The sequence below is a fragment of the Neospora caninum genome, chromosome VIII, assembly GCF_000208865.1.
Source record: "Neospora caninum Liverpool complete genome, chromosome VIII".
In the NCBI taxonomy this organism is placed as follows: domain Eukaryota; phylum Apicomplexa; class Conoidasida; order Eucoccidiorida; family Sarcocystidae; genus Neospora; species Neospora caninum.
This window is the reverse complement of record NC_018395.1, coordinates 2,495,237-2,517,263: the sequence shown is the minus strand read 5'-3', so window position 1 is coordinate 2,517,263 and position 22,027 is coordinate 2,495,237. Positions and strand designations below refer to the sequence as shown.

The window sequence follows — 22,027 nt, the reverse complement described above, 5'->3', positions numbered from 1 at the left end:
GGTAGCCTGGTAGCCGTCGTGTACGGTGCCAGAACCCACAGAAATCTGCAGACTAATGAAGTGGGAATATTTTGCTTACCGACGGAGACCTCTGTACACTTCTTCTCGAACCAGTGACTCTACCTCAACATCCACAAGTGTAATACCGGCTGGAAAAAATAGCTGTCGCCCGTGCCTTGCGGCCTTCTCCACCACAACGAGGTGAGATTGATCTTGCCGACGCTAAACTGCCCTCTATATAGTATATCAGAGTATCCCAAGCATTTGCATGGTTTGAGATATCGAGTTTCGAGCCGGATTCACGGCGGTCCGTTTCACCGGGTGACGAGGGAATCCACCCCAACCGATGAACTGCAGCTGCCATTCATTGGAATTATAGCAGCGAAGAATACGTTGCCTACAGTGCCGCGTTTCAGAAGAGCCGGTCGAGCTCCACCGATTGGCATTAGCTCTCTGTTGCGCTACTATCCCTCTGCAGCAACTTGAACGGTGCCACATGTCGAAACGAAACTAAAAGAATGGTAGCCTGACACGAGTTGAGATTGGTGTGTTAGGGTGCACTACTCAGGTGTCTCCTTCCGGACTGCACGAGTTCCTTCTCCTAACATGCTTTAGCTAAACGGAGCTACCTTTCCAAATTCGGCTGATATTCACAGTCTACGTGAACTGTGCCTCACCTGATGCATCACGTCTCACCGCATGATCGGCTCCCAAGTGGCACAGATCACTGCATTTTCAGACCCCGGATCTCAGAGTTTGTTCAGCCTTGTTCGTGAGTTTCAGGCGAACGGGTACCAAACCCGGTAGACGTATCGGAAGGGTGGTACGGCAGTGGCCCAACTGGACGTGCACGCGAAAGCTTTAAAAGTAACAAATGTTGATCCTCTCTTTCTCCATGTACTGTAACTCGCAACCGGCATGTCTTCACTGTAATGACGGCGCCCCACACGACTCATGGGGTTAATGTCAGGGAGTGACCCGCGTACTGGCTTCTATCAAACACCCAAGGGACGGAGAACTCGTTTGCCTCCATCAACTTGAATATCTGGTTGCTGTCTTGTGTAGCAACTGGTGCTGCAGCTGTGGGGCGATGTCCCTACGGCGACCAACCCCAAAGCGGCCCAAGATGCATGGTTCGTGCAAGGCTTTGGTGCAAATCGTGTAATGCGTCTGCCTACTGTGGCGGCATACTCTAAACGTCTTTACAGTAGAGCAGTTTTTGGGATTGTACATATGCAAACCACCACAAGTAATCAGTAAATGTTGTTTTATGATAAAGACACACATGACGAACGCGAACATGTCTTGCATTATTTTTATGAATGGCGAGCAGAACGATTGTCACTCACGCGACGCCAGCCGCTATCGAGCCTACGAGTCCAATTGTTACAGCGAAAAGGGAAACGCGACCAACATTTTCAGCCGACGACTTGATCCCTGCACTCGCGCGCTCTGCCTCCACCTGCACAGTACAGTAAACCTCCGGACTCGATACGCTCTTGCACCCAAGAGTAAACTTTTCCTCCTTTGGAGGAAATGCACCTTTCTTGATCGTTAGTTTTGCACCATCCTTAGTGTCGGGTTTTCCCTGCCACCAATCAGCACTGAATTTTGGGAAAACATCAGTGAACGGTTTTGCTTTACAATCCTTGACGGTCGTCCCAGAACAAACCTGCTTAGGATCAGGAGGAACTGGCTTCCCATCCGTGCCGCAAACGAGGGTCATCGTAGAAGATCCGCCCTCGGACAATGTGATAGGGCCGAGAGTTTCGTTTGCACCGTAAGAGCACATTGCGACACCGTTGACAAGCGATGAGGCTCTGGGTGGCACTGTGACTGTGACCATACAACTCTTGCTGGCATCACTGCTGACGCAGCCGACGTCGAACGACTTGGATGTTGTGGGGAAGCTCGCTTCAGGAATTGTGAGCTTAACGCCAGTCTTGATATCAACACCTGACCACCAGCTATCGTTTGCCCCGGGAAGCAGGCTTTCCAACGGTATCTCCTTGCCTGTACAAGTTTGACCTCCGGACTCCGCCGGGCAGACGGTCCTGTTTGTTGGATAACCAAGAGCAGCGGGCACGGCGGTCGAATTGTCAGGGCACTTGAGCGTGATGTGGTTCAGCTTCGGTGATAGTAGGACGGCAACTGATGATTTCTCTTCGTTGTCACAGGTGACAACTTGATTGACAAGTAGAGGTGATTTTTCTGATGCCATAGTTCCACAGTCAAAGAACGCCACCAGTGCGGGCGCGGCGAACACACCCACCGAGACGGCGCGTCTCACTGCCCGAGGAAACATATTCGATGAATAAACAAAAGCGCCAGTGATGAAACGAGTGCGGTGTGACTAGACTACAATCGAAACAATGTTTATGTACGACAAAGGCACCTGTGATACAAGCGAGAACAACGGAAGGCTGCACGCAGACTTTCCCACAACGATAAACTCTGGTCGTCGGCCCATTTCGAGAGCGGTCAGGTTCAGCTGGGATTGCAGCTGTCTTTAGCTGCAGTGTGTGGTAGAACACGCGTCTCAGATGCCAAAACTCAGGAGCACGTGTCTCGGAAACGCCCGCCGCAGCCACCTTCTCAATGTGTGGAAAGGCCTCTCACAGCCACGTACGCGAGGCACGTGTCTGCGCTGAAGAAGCCTTCACGTAGCTGTCCCTCATTGCCGCTACAGTCACGAACGTCTACCCACTTCTTTCTCCGAGGCAAGGCGAGCACCTGTAGGGCAGAGAAACTGCTAACTGCTTCGAAGTGTTGCCTGTAGCACCTCCTAATGTGCCGAAGCCCCACACCAGACACCGTCAGTTTCAGATACCGGTTGCGGCTCTCAGTGGCAGTCGCCTCGTCCACAGTGGCTGGTCATCACCAAGGTGCTCAACATCCCACCTGTTGTTTCTGTCTCAATGGCCTCAACGACCAGTCTGTGGAGCTGCCCCCACAATAATTCAAGAACTACCGAGAGAGCGACGCACATACGATGTTTCGCAGCTCACGAAATTAATACCATCAGATGATCTGCTTAGAGGCCGTTTATTCACATGCTCTTTCCGGGTTCAGAGGTAGAAAACAGCGCAGTGTGCCCTCTTTATTAAGTTGTGCTTCCGTGAAGTCGTGTCTTCGAGAGTGTTAATCTCACACCGGAGTTCCATGTGTTAGTTGCACGCTACCGCGTCTCCCATCTGCTCGATCGGAGGTCAATCTGTCTATGGAATCGAGCGTGTACCACGGGCCGAATCGTACAAAGGCATCGCCATGCATTAAAAATGCTACTGCATCGGCCATCAGTCAATTATCTAAAACGGCTCACTACGTTGCAGTCAAAGACGCAGGCAGAGAAGCAGATGGAGAGCTCAAAAGCGCTTCGATCAGGTTTTTGGCCGATCATTTGTGCCAAACGCGGGTGCGCGAGTGGCAAAACACTTTCAGTACAAACGCTTACTGCCTGTTTCGAGCGGCGTTGCACCTGGAGTTGTTTCGTTGAAAACAATTATGGCACAGCAGAGGAAACACCACAGCGACCAATGTGCGGCACGGAATAGCATGGTAACCTATTCAGTCATCGATGGAAACTAATGTAATCTTCCATTTCGACTCGGATAACCACATACCATCTCGTTCTCTGAGGCGGAAAGCCAGCTCACCACTGAGCCAGAAACACCGTTAACCTACAAACGTGGAGGGGACACACCGAAGATTCAAGCACTTTGGCGCACGCGGAGCGCGGCATTTTGACCGTCCACAGGCTGACCTAGGTCCACTTCCTTGCTTGCAGTGACTGCATTCTGGCATTCCTCACGGTTGTCCCGGAGCGTTGCTGAACTGAAGGGAGCTGTGAGTTTCTGCTTTTTACGCAATGCAACCACAAGCTTCTTCTACTTAAGGAACCGCTCGCACTGCTGCCGCAACTGAGCACTACCTCTTTTTTCCATCTACAGTTTAGCACGTCTTCTCGTGGAACGGAAAAGAGAAAACAAGTTGATATACTTCTGCGCCAATACTCGGGCAGAAGAAGTCCTAAATGAGCAGAAACATGCACCACATGGGCGCATACGACACTTGTCACGGCACCACCGATGGAGAGGAGCGCATCACATTGTCGTTCTCCGTCAGGGGGCAGATGAGAATCGCTTATTCTGAGCGGCCCCTACCACATGTCCCCATCAAGAGACGCTTCATTCGCAGTAGCTGAACATCACATGCATACGATTAAAATCCCCTAACCGTTAGAGGTTCCTTATCGTGACCTTGCATTTGCGGCTAAGAGCCTGGCGCAGTGGCGAGCGGGCTGCAGGAGGTACCGCATTTCGAAACGTACGCTGGTGGAGCCTCACTATATTAGTTGCCCTGACCTGACCGAATGGTACTTCACAGACACACTCCCGTGTCGAAATTCAGAGACCCTTTATATTCGAAACATGGCTACTATCGCAAAGCCACCACACGCAATCCTGCTAATAACACGACACAAGCGTTCCACGAAAAATCCGCCACACAAACAATTTGGAACTGTTCTTCCATGAAGCAATTTCTTCATTCCACGTGGTACATCATGCACCCAGCATGCATGTAACCTCTTTCCTGTCTTCGTGGCCACTCGCGGAGCGGAATGATGAGACTCCGTGGTTGTCGCAGTGCATCTTAGTAGGCAACGAACACCGCTGCAATCAGGGTTCCTGTGAGGGCAGAAAGCATCACGGACGGATGCGGGATTTGAGTTGCGAATCCGGTCGGAACTATGTTTGCGTTCTGAGGAGATCTGTTGCAAACTGTGCGACGGGCACCTCGGCATCCCTTCGCCGCCGCATAATTTCCATCAGCGGAATGTCCTCCCCGGTGTTCCATGCCGCCGGAATCGGTACGCAAGCGCGTGGTGTCATTCTGTTTTGCCGTCCGCAGGTGGGGTACCGGTGGAACCGTCCATTTGAGGGGCTTCCCCAAGGGACCTACCGGCGTCGGGTTCCCTCGGCCGCCTCGAATCATCACCTGAAGGATTGCTGTCGTTCGCCCTTGCACCTATATCTATGGTTACCACACATTGTCTGACCTCGCCAATGTCAGGTCCAACGCAGGCGACTTTGACCGTCTGTGCTGTTCTTGGAAAGTGGTCGTGGGGAACTGTCAGCGTTGCCCCCGTCACGGATGAAGGGTCACCGCTCCACCATGAGTTTGTGTATCCGGGCAACACATCAGAGTACTGTCGTGCACCACACGGGTTGGGAGGTTCTCCAGTGCAATACTCCTTTTTGTAGTCTACTGGGAAAACCTTACCGTCCGGCCCGCAAACTATGGTGGCACTGTTCTTTTTCGGAGTTATTTTGATTGGTGTCAAACGGACGTTGGATTCGTACGCACATTCAGCCACCTGGCTGTTCGTCTGCGGGGATTTCGCATCAATATACGCACTGATCATACAAAAGTTCTTCCCGGCCCTACAGCCAATGCGAAACTTTTTTTGTACACAGAGGAACTGTTTCGGCGGAATTGTGATCTTGATTCCTTTAGTCAGATCAGTGCCCGTGGATCCATTTGTTCTTATCGTCCGTCAAAACGCTTGATAGTGGTAACGGGTGCTTCTCACACTCATCTGCCGACGCCATCAGGTCACAAACCTCACGACTGTTGGGGTTGTGAGATTTGGAGGGACTGGAATAGCGCCTTCGCAGGCGAAGGTAACTTCATTTTGGTCAGGGACAAGAGCCAGCCAGTCCTCAACGTTGCCTTCGTTTGGATAGCAGGTTACCGTGTTCTCGTGCCATTTTACGAGAGGGTATGTCGTGCCGAAAACCGAAAACGGAGATGACATCAACGCAAAAACAATAGCTGAAAACGCTATGTCGGCGACCAAGCAAACGAGAAGCGACACACGCCGTACTGCGCGCTCGGAACGACCACCAGCCCTGTAGTCTGCAAGCGATATGGTCACCATTGTGACAATTAAAAGCCAGGAGCTACCAAACTCAAATCAAATCAAGAATACACACAAGAACCAACCGTCGAACGACGATGAAAAGGCACACAGTCGCCTGACACTCTGCTCCCCGGGTCGGTAGGTAGGAAGGTGATATCCTCCTCGAACGCGTCACAGAATAAGACACCTCGTTTTTTAGGCCACTCCACACGAAAAGCGTGTGTGTACCGTTCATTATCGCCACAAATGATAGCCGAAGCATACAGCATACTTCTACAGAACAGACAATTCCGAACTGAGCAAAGCGACTTGCGGTTCGGACATCTCTGCGGGATGTAGAAGGCCTTGATCCGTGCGCTCGGCTCAGACGGTGAGGAGGCCTACCCCCGGGCGACAATCAGGGCACTCCTTTGGCGTCGCTAAGGAGACAGTCGCCGCTCGCGCCTGCGTACCCGGCAGAGGTCCGGTTGAAAAACGAACGCCTAAAAGTCGTCTGGTACACTACGGTCGTGTCTTAAGACTTGTCCATTCAATGGTATGATGATCATCTGCCTTCGAAGGGTGAGCGCGGCGAGACAACAAAGCTTCGTTGCGCGGCTTTATGCCAGTCCGTGGATATACGCTCTCAAGTCATGTATGTGTTAGCCCGTGAATCGATTCGCATATGTGTTCAAAACGGCGATGTGACTGCGGGCCGCGTTACCTTGCTCCTCTCTTGTATTCCGATTGCCTGAGACACCTCTCATGTTTCGGTAGGTCGTTCGCAATTGCTACATGGTCCTGAAGTTTAGCCCCCTCTAGACACAGAAGCAACAATCCCGCATTTCTCCTGCAACGTTAAATGGCTTGCAGTGATCTTCGCAGGGTGAAGTCAATTCAGGAGTCATTGTCAGTGAATGAGCTAAACCAGCGGCGCAAGCGAACTCCAGGTCCGTTTTTACCATGTAAAGGAAACACAAAATGGGAACTGATCAAGACCACCGATGAGTAAGGAACCTTGCGTGCTTTTGGCACTCCCATCAGATATATTCTGTGGTCAGTTGCTGGTCGAGGCAAGTCAGTGTAATGAAGGAAATCCAACTGACTCTCCCGTGGTAGCACAACCACACATCGTGAGGTGAGAGCGGGCTCACATTCACGCGACGCGTGTTTGATTCTTTGTCGAACGACTCCCCAGATTCGCCACGTGCTATCTCGACAAACTTGGAAACGTTCCACGGACTGGTGAAGAGCTCAATAGCGCCAGTAGGTGAGACGGCGCTCTCACGTTCGGATTGTCTTACAACGTAGTATCTACACCTGCATCCGCGGATCCAGCGGAGAAATACACATTTTGCGGAATGCGGGAAATGGTTGTGTTGAAATCCATGAGATGACCACACAACGGAGCGCTACTCTAGTCGAGTTCCCGGGATCGAGCTTGCTTAGACGAAGATTGGTGCAGGATACAAGTGCCGGTCCGAAGCCGACTGAAAGCCTGTAGACTGCCGAAGGATGCAGACGCGATAACCTCAACCGTGGAGACCCAGATATTTTTCTAAGAAAATATCACTTTCCACCAATTATTCTGCAGATCTACCACGACCACGATTGCCTCTGTCCTGTAGGATTCCTTTATTTCCTCGTTATCTGTGCTCCGTTCGAGCATTGTACCGTTTAGGGAGCCGAGCGACTGCGACTGGCTGCACGGTGATCATTTGCAGACCCAGTGTGAACGGCTTGCGGCTTGGGAAAACAAACGCGTTGAGATAAAGCTGAACTGGCTGCGCCAGAAACCCACAGTGGAGCGAATGGTAATATCTAGAGGGAACGTCACACCACGGTACAGACACTAGCACGGACCCGCTAGTGCTGAATGCAGCTGAAGAAATTAAAGAGGCTAGCGTGAAGGATGACCACTGACGCCGGCGTACAGATGTGCGCCAACCGCTGTAATTCTCAAGAACAAAGCTCGCGGGAAACTGGAAATGTGCCGCAGATGCCGTAAGACAAATTTCGCGTGAAGCGCTCTTTTGGGGGCCGATCCGTTTCGAGCACACGGGCCTACACGTATCGTCTCAGACTCGGAAAACGTAATAATAACACTGCGTGCTACTATCGTCATGAGTCCACTTTTCATCTCGGTGCCACAAGACATCCTGCAGTTACATAGTGTAAGTCCAAATAGGGCAAGCGAAGCAGCCTTAACGAGACAAGCACTAACATTAGCTTCGACCTAGACACACTGCCAACATATCTGCTCACACGCAGGCTATAAAGTGTTCGTACTCACAGACAAACAGGCCTACTGCATTGCCTTCTCGGGCACTCGCTTCGCATTTTGACTGATGTAACGTAGACGAACATCAACTAACCAGCAGGCTCTGCACACCAGCATCCTCGGATTGCCTCTTGACAACCGTTGTGTTGATAGATGCACCGTCACATCAATCAAATTGCCACGCATTCCTTCAGACTTGCCAGATGAGTGTCCACAGGTCTGAGCTTATCGTAGACCAATGCCTATTTGGTTCCGGTGTTCTTCCCAATATTACAGGCCCTCTCCCGTTAACATCGTCCCACAACGGTGATAGCAAAGACGTGGACGGCCGTTTCGTTTCAGAGATGCCGACCAGGGAATTCTCCCTCCCTTTGTAACATCATTGTCTATCGCTCATTCCGGCTCCTCTTCACACGTGCCGCACCGGTGGAAGAACGCGAACGTAGCATCTCCAGCGAATGTGAGGACGGCGAAGGATTGAAGCCGCTCTTCCTGAAGCATTTAGACATGAAAACACGTGAAGCAACATAACTGAATTTAGATGCCCTCACTTTTCTCGAGTCTTTTTTGCGCTGCGAAACTGTCTGTTCTCGGTCCAGGCATGATCCACACGGCTTGCTTTGGCTAGTCACAGCCCCGCGATGCGAGCGGCGTTTCGGGAAAACGGACGAAAGGTCGAGGTTGGGCCGTCGTTGCGTTATTCATCGAAGGATGAAAGAGTGCCATGTTGCAGCGTCCCTTCCGTGTACGATTCGTCGATGCCCATCCTACTTTTGTGCAGCCCTCTAGAAAGCAACGGGTTGGCAGCGCATTTCCAAAGCTGCCACCGTCGCTAGCTCCTAGGCGACGGCCGCTCTGCCTCCGCGCAAAATCAGCCCCGGTCCTGCCAACCCACCTTTCGGTTTGGCGTGGCTCATTTCAATGCTTGGCTCCCTGGTAGTTCAACGGGTGACAGTCGTTTCCCTGTTCCCGTGGGCTGCATAATCCAGCATTCTCGTCTCGTGCCTGCGGATCTGGCTGTGTCTCGCTCTCGTTGGCTATCTATGCGTTCACACATGTCTAAATATATGAATATATACAGAGGAATGGGCGGGAGGAGGGTGCCTGGCTAATGCCTCCGTCTCGGGGCCCATAGAGACGAGGGACCTACCTCGATCATGTTCCACTGGAAGAGTGAGGCGAAGAGGACATTCCCTCCCAGTGCCCTGCACCGTGCCTTGGCAGCGCGAAGCGCAGCAAAATGGAGAGCCGCAGTGAGCTCCTAAAACAGCAGTAAACAGAGACAGGAGACTACCGCCTTGACGATGATTCATCTGCCCATGCTTGATTCCAAGTTGTTCACGAATACATTCAAACAAATATCCGACGGCGGGCTCTGTCGGTGTCCACAGGGCAGCCCACAGAGTGGCCTATCAATTACACGTCCACGTCTTACATACACGTGTATGGGCATATACGCAGATGCACGTGATGGACGCAAACATAAGAAGGTAGTTAGGAAGGTGTGCAGCACGGAGTTAACCTGCTGATACTCACGGATTAGATAGATCAGTGCACAGCAGTGGCTGCGCGAATACACGCTCCGCTGCGTGAAGCTCTAATATGCAGTTTACTGAAGTGTAAAGACGGTCAAAAGACGAGAGCGTTTCGAGGGCGAGTGGAAACGGCTGGTGGCTACCACGTTGGGAAAACAAACACAGATGAGCTCTACCCGTGGGCGTCAGAAAAACCGATCAGAAAGATTTCGTGTGCCCTGCGAATGCGCGCCGACATCAAGAAAGGACGGACTTCTGTTTCGAGGCAGTCTGAAACTAATGAGATAGCGAAAATGACAGGGGATCAGAAACAAGAAAGTCTCATAACGAGGTCCATCATCAAGGCATTACGCACAGACTGGAGATCACGTGGAGCTAGACAGAACTCGCTTACCTGACGACTGTGATAGGCGCTTGCGTCCTGCACGAGGTGGACTGACACCAATCCGAGGTGTCTGCAGAACATGAATGCGCCACGAAAAGATACGCCAAACGATACTCCCACAAAGTGCCTTGCCGAGACGTTCCCAGCTGTCTTAACACATATACACACATTCCTGGGAATGCTCACTTCTCCCCTACACCGAGGCACGCCGGGGAAAAAAGCATTTGAATCAATACGTATAAGAACAAAATCGCATGCTTATATATATATATATATATATATATATATATATATATGATATACGACTGGATGGAGAGAGAGAGGCGTAGACGTATATATGCATGAGCACAGCGGCACGCACACACATACGCGTGTGTTCCCGTGGTTTACTCTGGCAAAACAGACAGCCTGGTTTCTGTGCGGTTCCGCTGAGAAGCCACGTCTCCCCTCCTCTGGCGCATCGACAGCATCTCACCGCAAGACGCGGCATCCTGGCAGCGCTGGAAGAGAGGTGACCTGCGCAGGACAGACGAATCACGCTCATGGTCGGATGAGCGGAGACAGCGATACTTGCTGTACTGCGGGGGGCGGTAACACGCATTTCCATATTTGAATGTGGCCGCAACCAACCAGCAGAAATGCTCCCAAAACGCTTCCTATCGATGTCGGGACCTCCGTTGGACCTCGGAATTTGCGTACACTCGCGATGCTGATGTGACAGGATGCCAGCCTTTGATTTCACAAGGATGTTGACGCGTTTGAGGAAGATACGGGAAGCGAGTCCGCCGCTCGCACAGTCTGTTCCGCGTCGCTTCGCCGATCCTCAATGTTGGCGGACGTTTTTGCTAATCGTCTGTGTCTCTCCCTTCTCTGTACTTACCAGGACGTCATCATCCGAGGGCGTTTCATCCTGCGTATGCAACGTCGTCTTGCCCAATCGCCTGTCCTCTTCCCAGGCGGTCCACGCCGCATCTGGCCGTTTCTCTCTTCCCTCGACTCCCCAGGCACCCGACTCCGATTGCCTTTTCTCTTTCCCGAGGAAGGCAGCCGGGAGGACGCCACACACGTGCGCTTCGAACATAGTTTCTGGTGCGAGGAGCGGATGCTCGAGAAGGCGTTTCGCCTGCTCTTGTTGAGATGACAGCCGACCCAGGAAACTGCGCAGGACGGCGTGGGAAGGCAGGAGGGGATTGGGGTGCCGCTGGCGCGCCCCGCCGGGGGGCGCCTCGCGTCCGAGACCGGATGGAGATGCCACAGGCCTGGCAACACGGTTCAACGAACGGCTGCCTTCCGAGCCTGGGAAGTCTCTGCTACGCGCGCCCACACCGTCACCCTCGCTGCTTATGTCAAGGGTTTCAGGCGCAACCCCCATCTCGATTCGCCTAGGCATCGAATCACTGGAGGCCCCTTCTTGGTAGGTTCGGGACTCGACGTTGTGCCTGGAGGCGTTTGGGCTCCGCCCGGAGGCCGCGTCCTCCGAAGAGCTGTTCCGGCGTTCTTCTCTGCGATACACGCCATCGCGTGTCACTCCGTGCCGAATATCCCGCGTTTGCGAGGCAGGCCCCATCTTCTCGGAAGGCGCAAGATGCGAAACCTGCTGTAGTTTTTGGGACCAAGGCACCCGGGCAGAAAAACGTTCCTGGCTCGCTTCGCCTTCCCCCAGAGACGGCGGAGACAGGCACGGGAGCCCACTCGAGTCTCCGCCCGCACGAGATGCCCCACAGTCCCTCGGGGCTGCGGATCGCCCCAGACTCGCCTCTCCCTTCCTCGCGTCGTCCATAGGGCCCTGTGGCTGCGGCTGCCGAGATCTCGGATGATGCAGAGAGAAGGGAGACAGGTGCGCCACCAGCTGGTGAATGCCTCGCTTGTGGGTCTTTGATTCGGGTGGCGCAGGCCCTCGCGCATGCAACTCGAGAGAAGGCGACGAGACGTCACCTGGGAGCATGCCCGCCTTGGCGCGTGATTCTGCTCGAGAAGCCGAAGCTTGGAGAGAAGGCTGTCGACGGTCACTCGCTGCGCTGTGCCGCGAAGAGGCCTGCAGCGCGCCTCCGTTTCCCGCCGAAGCACTGAAAGGGGGGCGAGAGACACCTGATCGATTTCCTCCGGGTGAATGCTCTTCTGGCCCTTTCGGATAGAACGCCATGGTGTGTGTCTCCGCCTGTCGCAGGACGCACCGGGGCATCTCGGGCATCTCGTTCGAGGGCGAAAGTCTAGAATCTCTCTCGCGGCATCCGAGGATCTGCGGAAACCTCTCCTGGGTCCCCTCGTGCAGGCTCTGGAGTGCGTGACCTTCGCCAGGTGCGTCGGAACGACCGCGAGACGGAGGTGACACACACCGTGAGGGACTGCCTGCATGCGCCGGGGTCCGCCCGGTTGACGGTTCCCTCCTCTCTGTGGCAAGAAGCGATGAAGGATGAGGCGGTGAAGAATACATCGCTAGGGTTGCAAACGAAGCTCCTGCCAGGGAGTTGGGTGGCCGCTCTGCGTGAGCGGCAGCGGACGCGGACGGCTCTTTCGTGAGAGAAGCCAACGAGAGGTCAAACCACTGCGACTGAGTGTCCAAAGCCGTCAAGGAAGTGGGCGGGACCGTTGGAAGCGCGGAAAACGACTGGGACCCACCGGCGGTCCAAACCGCTCCCGATGACGACCCACGATTCACAGAGTTCTTGAGGGGTGCCTCTCGCTCGGGCCGGTGCGAAGAGAGATCAGTGAGCGAGGCCGGAAGAGGCGAGACAGAGGGCAACACGGGGCCTGAAGGCCTTTCCTCTACACTGCGCGAGGGCGAGACCGGCAGAGGCAGCAGGGGAAGAATTTGCCCCGACAGCGAGAGGTACAAGGAGTTGTCCTTGGCGAATGACAGAGACTGGGTCAACCCCGTAAGAGCGATCTCGCAGGTCTCCTGACTGCACCGCAACAGCGGCTCGAAGAGGAGCTGACTGAGCGCCGAGTCCCAGGCCTGCGGAGACACGCGAACGGGAAGGGGGGACATGTGCCTGTTTTACAGCCATCGCGTGCATGCATAGACATCGCTTTCCAATCCACATCTTGAACACTGAAAAAACAGATCCACGGAACGACAAGAATGCAAAAGCGACCCAAAGGGTCGTTGATTCTTTCATGGGAAAAAGAGTGGGCACGGAAAACGACACAATCCACAGCTTGAGACTGGCTACGCCAGGTAGGTCTGCCGCCGCATTTCCACTTACTCCTCATGGAGTCCCTCCCTGTGCGTGTATATGATTGCTAGGCAACTATCTGTGTATGACTCCAGGAGTGTATCTACATATGTCTAGAGTAGTGTGTAAATCTGAACATAAGTGTGTGCAAATGTGTGTCCGCATAGATGTTTATGTCGGGCTACAAACAGGCCGGCAGGCGGCCCTACCTGTGCACCTACACGTATTTTTGAGCAAATACGTGAACTGACTTCTGGTCAGCTTCTCGTACCTTTTGCAGCTCCTTGCTGAGGGCATCGGAGGACCGAAGGATTTTGGAGGAGAGGACAACTTTTCGCCGTATGGAAACAAGCGGCGCAAGGGCATGTGAAACTGGTGCCTGCATGCGTGGACCTAGAACTGCCCTACTCATCCTGCGTGTCCGATTCTTTTCGTCGTTTCTCCGCTGCTGCTGAGCGCCACTGTGAGGACCTCTCTCACTCCCTCCCGATCTCTCCGCTGTTACTTGTTCCGCGCTGACGCCTTCGTCAGCCCAGGCCTCGGCCGGCGCGTCCCTAGCTGTCTCCGCGCCCCGGCGCGGAGCGCGGGGCCCAAACGACAGACCCACAGAGTCCCCCAGGAAGGGCTGGCCGCTGGGATCCCTTCCAAGCCTCAGGCTGCGGTAGGCGTACCCAGGAAGGAGCGCGAGAGTTCCGACGCTACAGCCTGTCGCCTCCAGATGGCGTTGTCGATGGAGACTGCGCAGGCGCACCTCGTCCACTTCGTCGTCCACGCTGAACACAAAAATCCTCTGATTCTTGTGTCGCCGCGCGCATCGCCCAGCCCCCCAGGGACCGAGAGCCGCCAGGGCTGCAGAGGTCAGCGTTGGGTACGTCGGCGTCTTGTCAACGAGAGACAGGAGTGCCTGTCGGCTGCCGCCTGGTTTGACGTCGGCATCCAAAGCAAAAGGAGGGAGGGAGAGACCAAGATGTGACAGGCACACGAAGCACGGAATCCCCAAAGGTGAGGACCAGAAATGGCTGCAGAGGACGAACACTGAGTGAACTGAACTGAGAGTGAGGGACACCCCCCCCCCCCCCCCACCCTATAGAACGGTGACAGAGAGAAGGCAGGCGCGGGAAAGCCCTTCCCAGAAGGGGCTAACGCGCCGCGAGACGACACGGGGTGTCCCCGGTCTCCTCCATCTGACGGGCAGGGAACGCGACCGTTCCCAATCACAAAAGGCGAGATGTGCACAACGAAAGTCGAGAGACGGCAGCAAGGGCAAGGCTCGGAAGGGCCGAAAAACAGCACACAACGGAGTCGAAGCCGATCGGTCTCCTGGTCTCACCGAATGAAGCTCGACGCTCCTGGAGAAGTCCACCAGGCCTCCCGGCTTGGCGATCGAAGCTGGAAGAGACATCGACGTCCTCGCGTTTGCCGTTGTCTCCGGTAGGGTCATGGCCTCCGGCGGTGGCGGCCAGGCCACTTGGGGCATCAACGGAGACAGCTGAGTGGAGATGCGACCCTGTCGAGACGTTCTCGTCTCTCTGCCTGTCCCGCTCCTCACTGTCTCTCAGAAGCGCAAAGACGCCGCGCTCACTGACAGCCTCGCTGCTCTCGGCTCCACCGCCGCGCCCGCCCGAGACAGAGCCGCCCACCCCGGCTGTCGCCCACGGCGCGGTGGCTGGGACATCGACTCGGGAAGAAGGAAGGAGGCAAGGCCGCTCGAAAGAGGCAGCCCCAGAAGGGGCGACAAGCGGCGACGCCGAGGCAGAAAAGCAAGGGACTCGTGCCTCTTCCTTCGGCCGGCAGAGATCGCCAGAAAGACGCGGCGACGCGGTGACGCCGCGTGAAGCCGGAGCACTGCTGAGGGGGAGCAGAAGGAAGGGATACAGCGAGGGACCAGGCTGGGGCGCGTTGGCCCCTGAGGCGCGGTCTCCAGCGCTCTCGCGCATCTGGGCGCGGGGACGCGGTCCCCGGAAACGGCGGTTCGCGTGAGCAAGGCTGAAGAGGAAAAGACGATAGGCAAGCACAGCAGCAGCACAAAAATACAAAGGACAGAAGGGAAGATCAACGGGTGCGACACCCGCTGGAGAGTGTCCTTGGGTGGCGTTTGCAGTCACCGCCTTTTGCCCATAAGCCTCTTTATTCCTGAGGACTCTTTCTTCTCCTGGCTCCAGCATCTGGAACGCTTTATGCCCGAGGCCGTCAGCCCTATAACCGATTCCATTTCTTGCATGTGCCTTTCCACATTAAGCAGACGGAGCCAAGTGCAGATGAATAAGGGAATATATACATCTATATGCATGTGTACGTATGCAATTGTCTATGTATGTATATGCATCTTTAAGGCCGATATGCCTTCGGACAACGCGCAACTGACTTATTCTCGTTCATACCTATGTCGCACGCAGCCCCCGTTTGAGACCAAATATACATATTCGTGCATATATATACCTATGTATAGGTAGATACAGCTACGTATACATGTATAGATATATATGGCAATGTGAACAACCTTTCACGGGGCACGTCTTTCTGTCACTTGATTCCAAGCACTTCCACATGCAGTCTGGGGTTGGGGCACGTACCCTATTGCGTCACCGTGGTAATAGGCGATTTCCGACCAGAGATCGTTCTGAGCGCAGCTCCGAATACTCAAGTCTTCTATGTCGTGTGCAATCGCTTCGTCTTTCCTCTTTGCCTTCAGCCTCTTGTCTGCTCTTCTCGCTTGCCGTGTCATCCGTCGTTCTCGCCGTCTCCGTCTTTCCCATTCCGCTGCGCGATCTGGCAACTGGTCGTCCCTAACGGTGTCCCGCCCTGACTCCTTCCTCGTCTCGTCTCGTCCCCGTTCCGGGTCTCTTTCGTCTTCGCCCCGCTCGCCTTCTTTCCCAGCCTCTTTGGCGTCTATGGAGGAGTTGTGAGGCCCTCCCGGCGCCCTTGCAGACTCCGCACAACTGGAGCCGCTGCGGCCCGCGAAGGAGAACGACCCGAATATAGGCCGAGGCCCGCCTGCGGACTCCAGCCCTCCATCGCTTTCCTCCGCGCGGTCGCCGAGGGCTCCCTCTCCTTCTTGCCCAGGAGACAGCGGCGGAGAGCCAGGGATGGTCCCCAAAGTGGGGGCGGCTGGAACGAGGTCCGCATGTCCTGGCCCGTCGCGCGGCCTGGCGGCTGTGGGGCGGGAGGGCGAGACTGCAGGAGACGGCGGGGCGGAGTAGGGCGCGTCGGAGAGGTGAAAGTGTTGAGGCGATGCTTTTGCGTCTCTGCCGCTTCCAGCGCGAGTCCATCGCGCGAAAGACAGGAAGGGCGAAGGAGCGGAGCGGCGTCGGGAAGAGGAGGACGACGACAGCGAAGAGGTCGAGAGAGACGAAGAGAGGGAGTCTGAGGACGAAGAAGAGCGCGAGGAGAGGGTGGAGAGAGACGAGGAAGTGGACGAGGAAGAGGCGGAGGAGGACGAGTAGGAAGACGCCGATGAGGACAGAGAAGACGAGGAACGGTGATGAAGGCGCCCGTGAGCTAGCGACAGGAACGGGTGTCGCCGCGTCGGACGGAACAACCCGCGGGACTGGCTGTGAGGGTGGCGGTGCCGAAAGAAACGGCGGAAGGAAGAGACCGAGGAGCTGGATGACGAGTAGCTTTTCTCAGATGAAGAGAGAGACGAGGACGAGGACGACTCAGACGACGAGTCCGAGTCCTCGTCTTTCTCTCGGCGCCACGCACGCCGAGCTGACAACGAGTGCCAGCCGAAGTTTCGTCCCGCCCTGACGCTCTCGTCCGCGTCTTCGCATTCTGAAGACGACTCGCGCTCTGTCCTCTTCGAAAAGAAGAACCGGAACTTGCGCCTCTTCTTCTCCCGCGCATACTCATCCCGATTCGCCACCATCCCCGGCTTCTTGTCGGGGTCCTCGGTGTCGCCCGTCTGCCCGACGGAGGAGGAAAAACGCAGTCGGCGGCTGTGCGTCGGCGACGGCAGATCGCGTCGCTCACTGCGTTCCCCGTCTCCGTTTCCTGCCATCTCTGTGGCAGCCTTTGAGGGCTCGCATTCTGGCGAACGCTCCGCCTTTTCCTTCTCGCCCTCTGTGGCTGATTCCCCCTCTGCATCGTCTAGGTACAAAGACGACACGGGCGATACTGAGCGTGGAACGAAACCTTCGCGGCCAGCGCGTCGTCGCTCTCCGTCCTTTCCTTCCTCCGCTTCTTGGCGTCTCTCGCTGTTGCGCCTCTGCCGCCCCGCCTCGGCATCGTCCTCCTCGGCGCCGCGCTCTGCCCCCTCCAGCTCCAGCAGTCTCCTCCTTTCTCGCCTTCGCTGCTGTCTCTCTCGCTTCGCTGCTCGTCTCCGGCGTCTCGACTCCCGATCGGCCTGCGCTTCCTCTCGCTCGCGCGCATCCTTCAACGCGTTCAGGCGCTTTCGCAGACTCCCGCAGAAGGGCGATTTGCGAATCACCAGGCGGCCGGGAGGCGGCAGCGGCAGAAGCACGAGGCCTGTCCCAATCGCCTCGGCAATCAGGGCCCTCCCGCCAACCGCGTAGGTCAGACGCAGCCCAAAGACAGCGTTGAAGCCGTGCATGCGCACCTTCAAAACGAGCATCTGGTGCAGGTCCACAAGCAGAAACGGCAGCGCCTCGGACACCAAACACGCGAGCGCTGTGTCGGCCGTCTGCAGTTTCCTCTCGAAGCCGCGGGGACGGAGGGGCCGGGCTCCGGCCTTGCTGCCTCCGCGGTGCTTCTTGGTGCGCTCGGGAGACGACAAGGACGAAGAAGAGGAGGACGACTCGCCTCGGCGTCGGCGCGTCTCCGTCCGCACGCGACCGTTCTCCTTCCTTCGATGGCCTTTGGCTGTCTCCTGTCTCGATGAGGCCGCTGGCCTGTGGCGGTCTTTCGCTGGAGGCGACCAGTTCCGGGTGCATTTCGATGCACGACTCGAGTCGGAATCCGACCCTTTAAAAGCCGCGAAACTCAAAAGGCGGCGGAAAAACGTGCGTTTCTTCGCTTTGGGTGCGGCGCTGCCAGCTCCCCGCGTTCGCTGCCCCGAGTCGGTGTTCTGCCGCCGCAAGCGGGCTTTCCGTTTCTCCCGCTCGTGAGACAATTTATGATCTTGGCGCTCCGGCGGCAGGCCCCCGCCCTCGGCGTCGCCTCCCGCGCGCATCTGCTTCTGCTTCACCGGCTCGATGCCTTCCCTGTCCGCCGGCGCCGTTTTGCCTGTCCGTTTCGCGCTTCCCGCTCGCGCCAGCGTGCGGTCTTCAGCCAGTCGGCGAGCGGGCGAAGGCGAAGAAGAGGACGATGACGAGGAGGAGGAAGAGGAGGAGCGAGAACTCGAGTCGCTATCCTCCGCTGGAAAGGTGCGACAGACCTGGACTCGGAGGGGCGCCGAGCGACAGAGCACTGGAAGGCCATCAGGGACTTCGACGGTCGAGAGAAGGATTTCGGGAACCACGCCGGCTCCGCACATCCGGCAGAGCCGACTCCGGGGCACCGACGCCTCAGGTGTATGTACGCCTCGGCGGGGTGTCTCTTGAGGCGGGAAAACCGTCCCGGCGCGGAGCGACGGCTGGGCGCGGGACACCGACGACGAAGGATGGAACGCGGAAAGCGCCGAGATAACGGCTGCCTTCCGTTGGTGGCCAGCGGCGGGAGCGAAGGCAGCCTCTTTTGCAGTCCCTGCCTCGCCAGGGAAGCCACCACTCGCCGCGGGAGAGCAGAGGCCTCCCACAGGATCGGCCACACCGAACGGAGACGCTGATGGCGGGGAGTAGCCTTTGCCTGATTCGGACGCGCCGGTAGCTGAGGCCAGCGCAGCAGCCGGCACAAATATCGAGGCGGGGCAATGGACCATCGTGCACGGCAGCAGGGCCGGTACGCGTTGCCGATGGGCTGCGTGGCGTCGTCGGCCTGCTGCACTCTCATCTCGAACCCTTTTCCGTGTGCGGGCGCTCACAAGTCTCGAACCAGATGGATCGTCTGGCGACGAGCGGGGTCGGCACGACGCAGGCGTGCGGGACATCCCGCTTTCGGCCTCTCGCGAACGTCGCTCGCCGCTCCTGTCTCGGGGTTTGTCTCCTCGCGCTTCAAGCAAAAACCCGTCCCGTCCAGTCCCGGAGTGTCCCTCTCTCCCTCGCCGTCGCTCTCGCTTCTTCTCCCTGTCGCGGCTTCGCTTCCGGCCTTCGCCCTCAAAGAGGGGACCGTCCTCGAAACCGTCTCGGCCATCGGGGTCCGGCAGGCGATTTGTCGCTGCACGCAGAGAAACCGGAAGGAGATCGATGCGCGGTTCCGGCGACAAGGACGATACGGGAATGGCCTTCTCGTCGTCGCTGTCACACGCGTCTCGCGCGTGTCTGCCTCTCGTCGCGTCCCAAGCCTCTCGCGTCCGGCCGCTCACTCCCTGCTCCCGTCCATAGACAGCCGCTGCCTCGGCCAAACACGGGAGCTGGCGCACGACCCCGCCGAGTCGTGCCGGCCCAGCTTCTGAGGCAGGCACAGCGGCCGAGGCCCGAGCAGGGCGGGAGTCACCGGGAAAGCGAGGCGGCAGGCTGGGCGCGTCTGTCGCCACAGGGAAATATGCAGGCGAAGGTGCAAAGGCCTCCGCGGGCTGAGGCGGAGGCGCCCCATGCGAAGGCTCAGTGACCCTGAAAGCGGGAGGGCGTGGAGGCGCGTCAGGCGACTCCGCCAACCCGGCAGGCCCTAAGCTGGGCGAGACTGGCAAGATCAAGGACGTTGGCCGAGACGCGGAGGCCAGAGCAGAAGCGCAGTGATGAGGGCCGAGCGCTGGCGTGGGACGACCGCCTGGAGCACGTAGGGCGTGCGCAGAATAGGCGAGTGCGGGAGCGAGAGACGCGGCGGCGTGGCCTCCACAGCCGTTGGCGAGCAGGCGAGGTCGGCACGGCGCCAGGGTTCCCGACGCAGAGACAGGCGCGGCCGCGAGAGGCCGAGGGAGAGGAAGGAGACGCACTGCTGTGCCGAAGCAGACGAGCAGAAGCACCGAGCCGCACCGGCAGGCCTATTGAGAAACCAAAAACCAAGCACAGACCGACCAGGCGGGGTCTCATCACATGAGCGAGCAGAGCCTGGAAACATAGACGGGAAACATACACGATTTCCGAGGGACACAACCCGATCGTCGTGCGAGACAACGAAGGCCGTTCGCGGAGACACGCCCGGCAGGATGTCGCTCCTCGTTCCTCGCCCCTCGTGCATGCCCGCTTTTTCTTTGCCTCCTTGGCGCTTCGTTGTGGGTCACGGCTTCTCCGTCTCGAGGTGCGAGCAGCCTCTGCACTTTTCCCTGCCAGGTCGCCCCCCCTGTTTTCCTCCGCTGCGCCCGCTCTGGCGGCGACACCGGGGGACTCACCGCCTCGTCGTAGCCGATGATGGCGTCGCACTGGAGGGCGTGTGCATGCGCGCGAAGCTCGTCCCTGAGTTGGAGCCACCAGGCGGTCCGTTGCTCCTCAGAGGCCGTCACAGAGCCCGACTGGCCAGCAGGCAAGACTTTGACGCTGTGGGCGCTGACGACACTGCCTGGAGGACGGAGACAGCCGCATGCACCGGCGGCCACGCTAGAAGCCGAGAAGAGGATAGGGGCAGGAGAGGAAGAGTGGAAACGCGACAGGGTGTCTAGAGCTGGGAGAGACGCGTGACGGCGCGGACCCCGGAGCAGACCGGAGCGCAGACGCGAGACCAAAAGGAGCCGAGAGACAAGGGAGACGACAGCGAAGAGCGGATAGGACATGCAGAGCAGAGGACCTCGAGAACGGAGGGATACCCACTTGACTCAGGGAGTAGAGAGAAAGAGCAGCGCAGCTAGCGATTTCGAGGACCGGGTTGCGACAAGACGCCCCAGAGAGAGGGGCGACGTGACAACTGACCCCACCCAGAGGCCAAGACACACAAACGGGGGTTGGAGCCGGAAGGTGGCGCGGCAAGAAGTCCCAGGTTCTTGTCTTACCGAAGACCGGAGTGTAATTAAGAGGCAGGCGGCCAATGGTGAAGAGCTCAACGGGTTTGCAGGCGGCTGCGGCAACCTCGACGGCAGACGGGGAGGGTGTTCGAGGGAACGGCTGGGCGGGATACGACGCCGGAAGAAAAGAAGGATAGAAGGGAGACGGCGGCAGACGGGACGCCGGACACTGTCTGGGCACTGTCGCGTGTGCTGGCAGCGGAGACGGGAGGGGCCGAAGCGACGGCGTTGTTGTCGGTCGAGGACCAAGGAAAGGCGAGCACGAGCGCGGAGCTTGAGTCTGCTCCCAGAGCGACTGAGGCGGGAAGGCGGGCACCAGAGGAACAGACGCCGGATTCAGAGAGAGACCTGAGAAGACAAAGAAACACAGTCACAAGGCAATCCGTATATATATATATATATATATATATATATGTCTTGAAGTGTGACGGCTGTACGTGCACATCCACATGCGCCTGCATATGTGCGTATATACATGTGTGTATACATATATAGAGTGGTCGATCGAAAGAAAGAGATGTTGATGTAGACAGGAAGAGACGTAGATAGAAACCACCCGGCGTTTACACTGATAGCGCCCCGCTTGACACCACCTGTCTACTCGGAAGGTTGCATGCTGCATGCGGCATGCCCCCCCCCCCCCCCACCGTGTCTCCGGTTTCTCTCATCTCCGGTTCCGTCTCTGTCGTCCCTTCACTCGCAGGGGCTCCCACCTACTTGCCACCCGAGGAGGCCAGCTTGCTCCCCGCCCCCCTCCGGTGTCCGTACACCTGTAACGAGACGTTTCGGATCGAGGTGCCGGACGAGGCCGTGCTCCA

The 22,027-nt window shown here is 57.1% G+C and overlaps 2 protein-coding genes across 2 annotated transcripts; both read right to left on the bottom strand.

Annotated features, from left to right (window-relative positions):
- Positions 1–1,345: 1,345 nt before the first annotated feature.
- Positions 1,346–2,305, bottom strand: NCLIV_033230 (SRS domain-containing protein; the record flags this gene model as incomplete). The annotated part of the gene is made up of 1 exon (XM_003883518.1): positions 1,346–2,305. The coding sequence occupies one exon, from the start codon at positions 2,303–2,305 to the stop codon at positions 1,346–1,348; it is 960 nt and encodes a 319-aa protein (XP_003883567.1).
- A 6,271-nt stretch (positions 2,306–8,576) lies between these two features.
- On the bottom strand, positions 8,577–20,981 carry NCLIV_033220 (conserved hypothetical protein; the record flags this gene model as incomplete). The annotated part of the gene is made up of 9 exons (XM_003883517.1): positions 8,577–8,675; positions 9,334–9,444; positions 10,113–10,173; positions 10,579–10,619; positions 10,984–13,059; positions 13,551–14,197; positions 14,610–15,265; positions 15,853–20,255; positions 20,604–20,981. 9 exons carry the CDS (start codon positions 20,979–20,981, stop codon positions 8,577–8,579), a joined length of 8,472 nt encoding a protein of 2,823 aa, XP_003883566.1.
- Positions 20,982–22,027: the final 1,046 nt, after the last annotated feature.